The sequence below is a fragment of the Lissotriton vulgaris genome, chromosome 6, assembly GCF_964263255.1.
Source record: "Lissotriton vulgaris chromosome 6, aLisVul1.2, whole genome shotgun sequence".
Taxonomy (NCBI): Eukaryota; Metazoa; Chordata; class Amphibia; order Caudata; family Salamandridae; genus Lissotriton; species Lissotriton vulgaris.
In genome coordinates, this window is record NC_141694.1 from 771,067,416 (window position 1) to 771,080,383 (window position 12,968).

General features: G+C 44.7%; 1 protein-coding gene across 2 annotated transcripts in view; it reads left to right on the forward strand.

Moving 5' to 3' along the window:
* Positions 1–12,968, forward strand: part of LOC147707959 (amine sulfotransferase-like) — a 323,007-nt gene that overhangs the window by 35,714 nt on the left and 274,325 nt on the right. For both annotated transcript variants that reach the window (XM_086926762.1, XM_086926763.1), the window contains exon 2: positions 8,891–9,064. In XM_086926762.1, coding sequence (XP_086782888.1) covers positions 8,908–9,064 — 157 coding nt within the window. In that variant the 5' untranslated portion in view covers positions 8,891–8,907. The remainder of the gene's footprint in view (positions 1–8,890; positions 9,065–12,968) is intronic.

A 12,968-nucleotide genomic window follows, 5' to 3' on the forward strand; every position in this document is an offset into this window, starting at 1 on the left:
GACCTTAGTCGTCTTACCTGTCCTTTCTTTCTTAGCCAATTCGAGTTCATTCATTTTGCAGAAAGGAGAGGTAGTAATATGGCAAGTTACAATCGTTTTAGTTTCTGTCAATTTCGCTGAACACCTTCGTGTTCAATAAGTATCCAATCAGACTGGTGCCAGCGGGGCACAATTTTACCACAAAAAGGAAGATGGAACAGGGGGACTCTCGTAGAGAGTGAGAGTCGTCCACAACCTAAACGAGCCATTCGGTACACGTATGACATGTAGAGAGAGAGGGAGAGAGAGAGAGATAGATAGAGAGGGAGAGAGAGAGAGAGAAAGAGAGACGTGTACGGAAATAGGTCATTTAGTGCGCTCACAACACAGAACAGCAGGGGTCAGGTAACAAAGAGACGCGAACAGAGGGGAGACATAAACCCATACAGTACAGACACACAAACTCAGATGAAGGAAGACAGTACATGTATTACATACAAAGAGATTCACGACAAAACATAGAACAGTTATTGGCCAAAAAGATCTCTTTTTGCATGCGGCGTATCTTTAATATCCTGTTTATCTACGGGCTGAGCTCTTTTTACCTTTTCCTCCTTTTTTTCCTCTCGCTTGCTATTTTTGCGAGCGTTCTCGATTGCTAATACTTACACCTCGGTAAGCCGGTCAGAAATTAACCTGGTCGGGCTATTGCCCACGGTTGGATCTTAAACCACTTTTGAGTTTCTTCTTTTGGTGAGAAGTTCTCCAGGCTGAGGCAACGGAGGGTATTGATCGGGAGAACAGTCGGACAGCTTGGCTATATCTATAAGAGTGCGAGAAGGAGGTGGTACATTTTGAACATCAACAACATTCCTACTTTCCCAGACGGGTGGTGCCTAGGTAACCCTTACCCTGGGACTTTTCCTTGTCCTTTCCCTATCTAGTTAAACGTCATAGTTGCACTATCTGGCGTGCCGGTTCGAGTCAAATTCCGTCATACAGTACTAACCCGTCAAGTTTCTATGTCAGTCCATCCTCCCAGTCGCTATGTTCTAAGGAGGAACAGTCATATCTAAGTCTACGTCTTTCAAAACTCGTTAGCATAAGTACTATGCTCAGATCCCCTCCTTCCCCTTTCGTCGGTCGTTCGATCATCCCTCCTCCATACTTCAACCGATGTTCCGACGTGACCTGCAGAAGGGAGGAGAAGAAGGGGGTGGGGGTAGCATTCAAAACACATCAACGCGCATAAATCTGAAAAAAATGTTTTTACCTACCTCATACTCGACCTATCTCCACGGGGTTCATTCTCTACTATCTCGGCGTTTAAGCCCAGAGGGTCCAGTAGTGTTGGGTAGACAATCATCGATGGTCTGCGTATCTACATGAATCACTCGAGCGTGGCCTTTTAGGTCATGTGTAAGGGTGGTGGTCAGGTGGCATTTCCTCGGTATTGCTTAAGGGCATCTAAAACTTTTTCCTGCTATCTGTGGCATATAAGGTAACTGCTTAAGTATTGGGCCTTTTTACCCTTCAACCTTAATAAAGCTGCTTATTTTTCGCTTATATTGGAGACAGTAGTAACACATTCGAAACTCATTAATGCAACCGCTACAATTATCCTTTCTTTTTCAAAATACCTTTAATTAAAAATGTTGGCGCACAAATACGGGCCTACAACCCAGTGGGCCGGCTACGGAGCAGACTGGAACTGTGCATAAGAGGAACGAAGTCGGTGGCCATTCATTTCATAAAGTGCAGCAGTGCAATAAAATCGTATCGAACTTTCTTACGGGGCGAGTATAATGCGTGTCAAGAATTCAAGCTTTCAATAATATCATCTCATTGTCCATTCCTTATTACAATTACAATAACGACATTGTGAAACAAGGAAAAGACATCCCCGTAATCCTCGTGTCAATCCCACCCCACATATATCCACAATAGAGGCCCTTAACCTGCCGATAAGAGGAGGGGGCAATCACGCAGCTGGGTGTTCCGCCGATTCTTAGGATGTGTGCGCCTGATCGTACCCCAGGGGGTGGGGAGGCCAGGATCAATAGTGGGTCCTTTGAAGAGGAGTGACTCCATACAATAAGGGGCAGTAAACTGTATCTCCCGGCTTAGGCGATGGCCTCGGACCAGTGTGGACAATCGGACTCGGTGGAAGGGGTCATCAAAGGAGAGGTATTCATGCCGCGTGGACAATCAGGCGCAGAGGGAGAGTTTACCAACAGAGGGGTATTCATGAAAGGAAAGGAGGTGTTTGGTCAGGCGCGAGCGTGACTCCCAAGGACAGAGTCTTGCAGAAGAAGAAGGTTTATGACTTGCCCATGTGAGGGAGGGGGGCCACAGAGAGAGAGATCTTATGACCCGTATATGAGAGAGCGGGGGCAGTCAGGTACAGCTAGGGGGGGGTTATGTCAGCTGAGGCGAAGGATGCTTCTTCAAGAGGAAAATGGGGGGGGGTGCGTGGGTCAAGCAGGAGGGTTACTTTTCAGAGCAGGGTCGCGCAGAGGGTTTTATGGTCTGTGCATGTGAGAGCGGGGGGGGGGGGTGTTCAAATACGCGCAGGAGGGAAGCCGGGGATTCCAATGAGCGGGCAAAAAGGCCATGGTGCCTAAAATGGCTGTCATGTATATATGGGCGCGGGCTTTTACTAGCGGGGATGGTGCGGTCAACGTTTCACGGTATTCGTAGTGCCTACATTGAGGGGGATGGGAGAAGGCAAATGAACGCCGCTTATGTACTTTAACATTGCCAATTTCCACAAATCCTAGCATTAGCGATATCTGCGCGGTTCTTAGGGATGGCTTTCAAAGTTTTTAATAGCACCCCATGCGCTTTTGAGCATTTCCTATCGAACCATCTTTTTCCCTGTGGCGGGGGCTGCCTCGATTTTTTTCTGCAGGCTTTGATTGATTTCAATACAGATATCATCAAATGCTGCTATAACATCCTTACATTCTATTCTATTTGCTAAGCATATTGCAACTTCATCCTCCACTTTGGACAGAACCTCTTGAAGAAAAGTTTCAGGGACTATTTTTGTCCATTTCAGCCTACGGTTTTGATCTTTCACCATAACATTTTGTCCTCCTCTAACTTTGACTGATTTTAAGGAAATTAAATCCGTATGCTTCATTTCAATTAAAACAGGGTTATGATCGATAAAAACTGACACCTCTGTATATTATTTAATCACATTATTTAACAGATAAGAAGACACAAAAATATAATCTATAATAGTGCCCACGTCTTTACCCTTGAAGGTAGGGGACCTATCTTTTCCATCCCCACATCCTGATTCATGTAAGTTTCATCTTGCAAGAAATGTTTCAAGGAGCTCTCCTCGCCTAGTATGTTCCAGATGGACAGGTGTGGAGAAAGGGGGACCATCTGCATCATGAATAATACAAGGTAATATACATGGGTGAATGTTAAAGTTCCCTAGTAATATCAATTCAAAGGTATCTACATTAGTGCTATACATTGACAAAAATGTATCCAATAATTCCAAGTTTTAACTGGTATGCTCATTTGCATGTGAATTATAAAAATTAACAAACATAATCTTGGTTTTATCCTGAATCGATAGTTCAACAATCAGACAGTTTTCCGAGCCCGAGGAGCATTGAGTTAATGTTCCTTTTATGTCCAATTTGAAAAGGGTTAACAAGCCCCCCTTAGATCTTCCTGCCACGCTACTACTGGCTGGGTTGAAAAAATGGCAAAATCCATCCAAAGAAAAACTATTTGTTTCATCCCAAGTCTCTTGTAGGGCAATGATATCGTAGGATTTTAATGTCTGTAGCCAATCAACATTCCCAATTTTGTTTTTCAAGCCATCAATGTTCCATGTAGCTATTTTTTAAAAGGCGGAATTGATATTTGGCTAGAATTCTCCGGAACAACAGGCAGTCAATCGTTTTCTTCTAATGATGACAAGGCAGAAAAACGATTATAGAGAGGTAAACTGTGATCAAACTGCCTGTTTGCCACCTGATAACAGTAAGAGTCCGCTCTATTGTGTTGCAGTGGTACATTTATAGGAACATTCAACCCACAACCAGTCATTCCCCTCCCATGCCCATGTGCAGGATACCTTTGGTTATAAGGCACTCGATGTTGGGAGCTGTCCAGATGATTATAAAAGAAGCCAAGAGGTCTAGCACATACTGAGTTATCAAGGTTTGGTAAGAAGGCAGCTCTAAGGAGGACTGTTGCAACGTGTTGCGGATGTTTGAAATTTACAATAATACAATCCCCACTTGTATTTTTCCTACCATTACCAATCCAACTCACTCTACGTGTGGATATTATATCGTTAGAAAAGGCATACGGAAAGCCACAGTTCCTATTCAACCAAGCAAGGGTTTTATTTTTTAAGGCTACATGTGTTTCTAGCCTGGGGTCTGTTAGGCAGGAGTCCACCTCAGGCACATTTGTTAGAACCACCGTGTATGGAACACACTCCGGTGGGAGGTTGACAGAGTTCTTTCTCCTAATCCTACTTCGCCCGGCAGTGTCTCCCCCTGCTAAGTTGTTTTGGGTACCATTTAATGCTGCTTGGGGTTGTGTTGGTGTTTGTACTATAGGTGTTGCCGGTATTAGTGGGTTGACAGTTGGGATGTTCGATGCATGTACAACTGGGGGCGCCTGAACCGTAACCCCTGGGCCATTATCCCTAGAGCTAGCTGATACTGATGGTCCCTCTGTAGTGTTACCCAGATGGCCTTGTGGGCCAATTTGAGGACTCATCTGAGTAGAAAGCTGGGTCATATGGGAATCTAAAAGACTACCAAGTCTAGAGACCTCATTTGCAACTAGATCTAATTTTTCCTCCAAAGGCCTAATCAATGCCTTTAGTTTTGTCTCCATGATGGTTGCCAAGAGATCAATGTGGGCTGGATGTATAGTGCTCCCACCCACTGTATTTGCAGGCTCAGGACTATCTTCCCTATTGTATGTTATTGGGCCCGTCTTTTTAGTCTTCCTTCCCACCACCCTTTTAACAGGTGCCTTCCTACAGGCACGCACTATCCTCCGTGCAGGTGTTTGAGGTGGTGAGGGCCTTGGGGAAGGTGATGATCTCTGAATAGGGGTAGCTTCAGTTACAATTTCCCGTTCCTCTGTTGTTATTAAAATGGAGGCATCATTAATTGAGTCATCATTTTTTGGAGCGGGCAAACCACTGTCTATATGAGGCAGCAGCGTGGAAGGTGTAGTCAGCTTTGTAGGTGAACTATCTGGACTACCCCTACCTAGTGATAGTCTTCTATCTTTGTTAATTTTGCTTACAACCTTAACAAGATAATTATCCATTGTCCTGACCTCATTTACTGCCGCTGGTTTAGCCGACTTGAGCTTAGACATAATGAGGCCCTACAGATACAGATTGTAGGGTATGTAAGGTAGCAAGACTCAAGCCCGATTGTGATAAAAAGAACTTTTCAGGACAATAAGACCAAGTTATTTGTATCAAACATAAAACAATAATTAAAAAGTAGGGCTTACTCTAAGTCCATAGTCCAAAAACAGGGAGCCAAAGTCCGTGGCCCAGCCCAGCCTCCTCCGGCCTCTGACGGCCGCAGATGGCCCCGCCCTTGTCCCGGGCTTCTCCCAGGCGCGCCCGCGCGCGTCCCGCAGCACTCTCTCGCAGGTGCTCCTTTAAGCCCCCAGGCACTTCCTGCTTTCGAGGGCGGCGGCGGCGTCCTTGCCGCAAGGGGCTGCTGGGAGTTGTGGTTTCTTCGTGGCCCGGCGGAGCCAAGCCCGGCCAGGCCAACGGCGGAGCAAAGCCCGCCCCTCCTCTCTCCACAACGATGATGCCGCCCAGCACAAGCACACAGCGGAGCAAACCGTGAGCAGCTGTCCGGTTACAAAAGAGGACAATAGTATTAGCTGATTTCGGTAGACATCCGTAAGAATTTTGTCTAGACTAGCTGCCTTATGGGGTTTTTGAGCCATGATCGCTTGTAAAACTTCCTTTTCACTGAATTCATACAGTTGCTATGGAGTCAATGGATTGCCAGGGTTTGTAAAAACTATTGTAGAAAGTTAGAAAGTCCAAGGTCTGAGGTGCACTGTTTTAGGCCTTTATGCTTATTAGTTGTTGACTTTGGGTCAAAGTTCCCGCTATGATCTTCAAATTGGGGTGTCTCATTGGAGTTGATGTTACCCACAGTCATCACCTGATGTTGTGCTAGCAGTTTGTTAGATCTATACAGAGTTGCGGGCTGATGTTCACCTCTAAATTCTTTGGAGGAGTTCACAGCCCCATCTGAGGATCTCTCAGAATTTTCTTGGGTTTCGTGAGGATATTACATCCAGCAGACCCTGCCATAGCTTATGCGAGTGGTGCTTCTTTTTATATTTTATACAGCTTTTTTCAATCAAAGTATAGCTGTTCTTTCGTTTGAACAAATGTCGGTTCTTTAGAGCTAGTGACAAATCTTTTTTTAGTTTTGCACACTTCTCATCAAACCAATCCTGGCCCCTGGGGAAAGAATGTTCAGGGACAGTATTAGTTCTCTTTTTTCTTTACACACTTGTATGTGACAGCAGCTCCTCAAACTTTTGCAACTTCTGCAGCTATTGCACCACATCATTTACAGGTAAGGTTAAGATTGTGGTATGTAATATTGACCATTTGTTTCTGATAGTATAGATATTTGAGTCACAGTTATATTGTCAATGTTCTTTCTATTTGGCTTTAAGGCAATTTTAAGGCCACTTGCATTTCGGCTAGGAGTTGGCATCCAAAAGCCCACATTTGGATGCTCCAAAACCAGAAGCAGTGGATCATGATAACCTCCCAGTCCTGTTGATTACGCCCATATCGGTAATAAGATGCAATGCTTCAATATTTATTGCCATACAATCAAAGATGCTTTGCCTACCACCAACTCGAAAGGTAGATTTAGAGGGTTTATCTGATTTAGTTCGGCTGTTCAATAGGGCAGGCCTCCCTCAAATAGAGCTACGGAAATTAATTTGCCCGTCTTTGGGATCATGAACGCTCTGCTCACTATTAAAAAATCATAACATATGGCCTTGTCAATGCTTGTTACAAGTATATGAATGAAAAAGTGCACTTCCTTAAAATAGCTGTATGGGGTTTTTATTTGGTTTAAAATATTAATCAAGCAGCAACATTATAGGAAACTAAGTAATCCACTCAATATTACAGCATTCAAAAGATCAGCTTGACTCCTTGGCAAACATGTTTTTTTTATCCAGTAATACTTTGCATATTGGGATTTTCACACCCAACCTACCCTGCATAAAAAACTACACCTCCCAGAGTGAAGCATTGTGGTGAATGGAAAGCCAGGAATGGCTAAAGGTGTCCATTAATACAATGGGCAATTAAGTAAAAAGTTTGAGGTTGTGACTTTTTTCAGTCTATATTTTTGGATACAATCAAAGAGTACTCAGCAAAGATGTGAAATGGCAAAGATTGCATTTCATGTCCAGATGTTAGTATTCAATTGATAACTGTCAAACATTCAAACTCCTCCAAAGAGTTGAAGCTTGCAAAAAACGTGACAGCTAACCACAATGAAAGCCTGAGGGGATCCAGGGCCAATATTCTAAAAATATTCTAAAATCACCTGCAACCTCGACCTCTCCTTTGGCCACACTGTGTAGCAGCTGTAACTGAACATATCTGAATTAAGAATTTGAACAGAAAATCTCCATGTTGGCTCCTATACAGAGCCCAGTCTTTGGTGTACTTTTATAAGCCACAGCCTCTCAGCTGAAATATTGTTGGGGCTTGTGCCCCAGTGTCCTACAGAATCTGGCATCCATGACCATAGCCTCACACAGATCTCCACTGAGGTTACTGCCTCCACAGAGCACTGTCACCATGCAGGTTAATGGGGCCTAAAAGCTGAGTTATATCATGGCTTCAGCAGCAACGAAAACACCAGGCCCCTATGTAGGTCAAGGTGGCTCAGGTGAAGGATTAAAAAGTACCTCAGGAGCCAGTGCTACTTCTCCCACACACAATTCACATTTAGCCTGAAGTCCTCACTTTATTCCCTCACCAACCCACAGCTTTCGTTGTATTGCTTGTTCCTTAACTTGCATCTGTTCACCCTTTCTGCAGCCTTTGCCTGCTTGCTCCTCCTGTACCAGATAACCACTCATTCCCAGCTCATCTCCTCAGCCTCGGACCGATGCTCAATCCTGCTCCATTCCCCAAAGCCTCAGCCCTGATCTCCCTCCTCTGGCCATCCCACATCCTCAGTCCACTCTCCCCTCTTGCACTAGCCACATAGTTGCAGATGGAACTGACTAGGTATCTAGGGGAAACAGCCTGAACAACGAATCCTTAACAACAAGTGTATTAAACAACAAATCTTTGGCCGGCGGGCCTCCACAGTTTCCCCCGAGGCATCCATGGTGCGAAGCAGTCAAAGTCTCCAGTTGAAATATGACCAGGAAAGAGGAAAACCAGGGAATTAAATGTGGTATCTCCTTTTCCCTGGTTATTCCCCATTCCTTAGTTGAACTGCAGGGTCCATCTCATAATTTGTTTGGGTTTGCGACCTCTGGAAATACCTGTCCAATCTAGAGCATCTCCAGGGGACGGAATTACGAAGCCATCACAAGGGTTCTTACATGAGGGCCAGGGTGGTAATTTTATATTCACATAACTTCTTTTCCTCAATTACACTTATCAGTAAGCCTCTTAAAAAGTCGCAATACGTGTGTAACTGGGGTGGATATCAGATGTCTAGTAAAACTGAGGATGGAATCCTTTGATGAGATGATACTCTCGCTCTCCCACTCTCATCATAGGAGAAGACTCTCTATTTGATGTCTCAAAAAGACTTGATTTAGCAATCTTTAAAATGTACCACATAATATCTCTATAGTATTTCAGTTTGTCATATGTTTCCAGTTTCAGGCACCCTGATTATGGCTGAGATTTTACCTGTGGCAGATGACCCTTACCTCTGCCAATATAAAGGATTCACTTTTGTAAAGGAGGTGTTTAATTCAGAAGATGTAGATTTGTTGGAAAAGTTTGAAGTAAGAGACAGCGATATATTCCAAGTTGCATATCCAAAGTCTGGTAAGTTTTATGTGCTTTTCCTGAAACTGTTTAACATTCTTCACTCAATTAACTCTTTGTCGTAGCTGTGTTAGACTCTCCATCCCAGGTGTACAGAAATGCAGTTGACATGATGTAAGCCCCTTACCTAACACTGCGCTACTATTCAACAATCCACTCTATGCAGCTCTACTGTTTCACAGACTACTGTACACTATGCAACTCCACTCTACAACACTCTCCAACACTGTATGCCACTCTGTGACACTTTACTCCTGTCTATACCCTTTCACTCCACTGTACAACACTGTACTATACTGTATGACACTGTACAACACTATGCTTCACTCTGATCTGTGATAATCTAGTCCACTATACAACTCTGTACGCAACTCTTTGTATGGCACTGCACTCCACATTACTCCACTCTACTCTGACACAGTACTCTACTCTACTGTATGCCACTCCACTCTATGCTACTCAATGCCATTATATTCTGTAACACTGTATGCCATTTCACTGTACCAGACTCTACAATCCGGTACTGTACTGCACACCACTCTACAAAAATCAACTAGACTGTATTCTACTCTGCTCTACTGTAGTCTACATCACTTTCCAATACTGTATGGTACCCCACTACACTCTACTGTACAACACGGTACTCCAATTTAGGGCACTGCACTCAACGCTATGCTATGCCACTCCAATCTGCTGCACTCCACACCATTATAGTCTACGACACCCCACTCCACTCTATGAAACTATTTCACTCCACTCTGCACCTTCCCACTCCAGTGTACTACACTCCACTGTACTCCAGTCTGCTGTATGCTGCTCCACTATCCGACACTCTACTCCACTATATGCAACTCCACTTTGCAACACTGCACTACACTCTATTCCATTCTACTTCACTCTATGCCCATCAACTCTACGCCACTGTACTACACTGTAAGATACTCGACGATGGCACTCACTGTTCAACACTCAGCTCTTCAGTACTACTCATCACTACACTGTATAACACACTGCTCCACTCTTCGATACTCCACTATACGACACACCATGCCACTCCACTGTATAATACTTCAGTCCACTGTATGCTACGTCACTCCACTCAACTTCACTCTGTTCCACTCACAATATGCCATTCCACCACAATAGAATCTTCCTCAGTCTCCTTCATTTGACTGTACTAAACTCCACTTTACGACCCTCTCATCAATGACACTCCATACTGTGATTTGAAGCACATTTTTATTAAAAAGTATAAACCATTAGCATAAAATGAAAAACACAAAAGATAAGGATAATGTTTACTTCCAAATACCTTATGCATTCTTTGTATAAAAACCCAACTTAAAATACACAGACATTATAAATTGTTAAGTAAGAATTAGAACCTCAATTTATAATTCACACACCACTTTAAAATTAACCCAAAATTTGGAGTGGTGCACCACTCCATAGTGAAGGTAGTTTGTCAATAAGTCATATAGTCTTGTTAAAATCTTAGTGATTCCTTTATTTTCATACAAAAATTTCCAGCCAAAGTGTTTCGTTCATAGACAATGAACTTCTTTAGGGCTGTAAAATGCAATATAAAACAAATAAATATATGGACACAGACACACATTCATAAATACATGACACAAGACTTCGGTGACAAAGTGTTGGGCAAGGAAAGGAACAGTGATGTGGAGGTGGAAATGTGAGTAGTGATGAAAAGAGGGAACGCAAGGAAGCAGGGGAGAGGGGGGTAGAAAAGAAGTATGTGTGATAAGTTCAAACAAGAACCGGTAGGATAAGAATCATCATTACAATATCAGAACATTGGGAGCATCAAATTAAACATCTAAAAAAACATGGGTGACAAGAATGCATATAAGGGTTACAGAGCAACAGGGTGACACGATTGCAAGTAGGGTGTGTATGGAATGCATATAAGTGATGAACATGTAATGGATAGTTGTAATAAAAGAAAAAGAAGATCTGCCTGTTCACTGGTGAGTTCAGAATGTGTACAACCCCAGCTATGGTTTGACATATGAGACACAGTAAAATATATACCAAAGACAGAGACCATACTAATGGTCAGTATAAGAAGTCAGAGAGTTCTAATGCGTAAACCTAGTGAGAATCATGCCATGGTGTGTGTGTGGCGTAAGGTGTATAGCGCATAAACCACTACCTCTCCATTTTCTAAATACTATATTCAGTGAGGGCACAGATGAGCAGAAGGTGCCCTCAGCCATTTGGCCTGAAGCCGCAGTGGAGAGCGGGCGGTTCTGAAATACACAAAAAAACAAAGCAAGCACAAAGAGCAACACATAACAGGGGCCAGGCGCGCAACACCCATTGGACTCACCGGGCTTCAGCCCCCGCCGTTGTGTGTGGCAGCCCGGGATGAGACAGATCCCGGGCACACACAGAAGACCATTTGAATGTTAATTAGACCTGGCAGTTGTTTCACCTCCTTCTAAGAGCCCCTGCAGCTCCACTCTGCCTACTGATGAAAGGTTCAGCCCCCCCAAAATTTTTATTACCCCCCCCCCCCGAAATTCAGCTCTAGTTGCGCCTCTGACAAGGGCATGTACATACCATAGAGTGGTGTACGGTCCTGGGAGAGAAATTAGACATGTACAGTAATGCTGTGTGGGCCTCCTTGATAAGGGCCAGCATGCGATGAATCTGATGGGAAAGAGAACGTGTGATCACAAGTCTAACAAAACATAAGACGTAGAGAACATTTTGGCGCGAGATGGGGGTGTGCTGAGGGAGATAAGTGTGTGATGGCCATGTGGCAGAATGAGAAAGGGGGCAATGAGGACAATGTGAGTGAGAGAGTCTGGACCCCCTGGCAGTTATTGTGCCAGATGCATCGGATGCACGAGTTTATAGCTTGTATGAAAGGGAGGAGGGTAAATCACAGTGATGGCCTACTCCGAGCACATAAATGATGACACCACACTCTCGGATAGTCTCTGGGACCGGAAGCTACGAGCGACCTCCGGTCGCTTATTTATATCCTTCCGGCCACACCTGGCCAGAAGGTGCTACATTGTGTGTAAGTGTTTCCGGGTCTCGGCCGAGACCCGTGAAACACTAGAGCACTACATCCCTTTCCAAGTTGGTAAATGTTTGGGGGCTTTTACACAGTCAACATGCAAAAACAGCCAGTCTCTGACTTGGCCTTGGGTTCGGCCTTAGGTTGTGGCAACCCCGACCCCGAACCCTCCAGGGGTCCGGTTCTTCTCTGGCTGGAGACGGTGGGGTGATCTCAGGTTCACCATCAGTGGTGGGGTCACCTGTGTCTTCAGGCTGGCTTGCGACTTCAATAGTTGACCTGGCGTTAACTCCCATGGAATCTGTCTCAGGAGGGATGCGTTTGAACCAAGACACGTTCCTGGTCACCTCTTCTCCATTTCTCTGTGCGGTCACCGCTGTGCCTTTGGTTGTTTTGATGGTCCAGGGTTCGGGTTCATACGGGGTCCGGAATTTCCCTCCTGGCCTCCGTGTTCGTATCAATACAGCATCTCCAGGGCCCAGTTTCCTTTCCTTTGCTCGCCGCCGCCGGCTCGCTCGTTCGTTGGTCTTTTTTCTCCTTTCCTGGGTGGCCTCGGGCACATATGGTTCAGGCGTCCAACTATCCGCCATTGGCAGCAGATCTCGTCTGGGTCCTGCAAACATTAAAGACCAGGGGGATCTTTGTGTGGTACTGTGCGGAGTAGTTCGATACTCCCTCAGGAAATGCTGCAGTGCCTTTTCCGGGTCTGCCCCCTCAGCCATGGCTATTCTTAGGGTTTTGCTGCCAGTCCTCATGAACCTTTCTGCCTCACCGTTAGCTTGAGGCCATTGAGGCGTGACCTGGTGGTGTTTTACTCCCAGGCTGTGTAGGAATTCCCTGAAGTCACTACCTTGG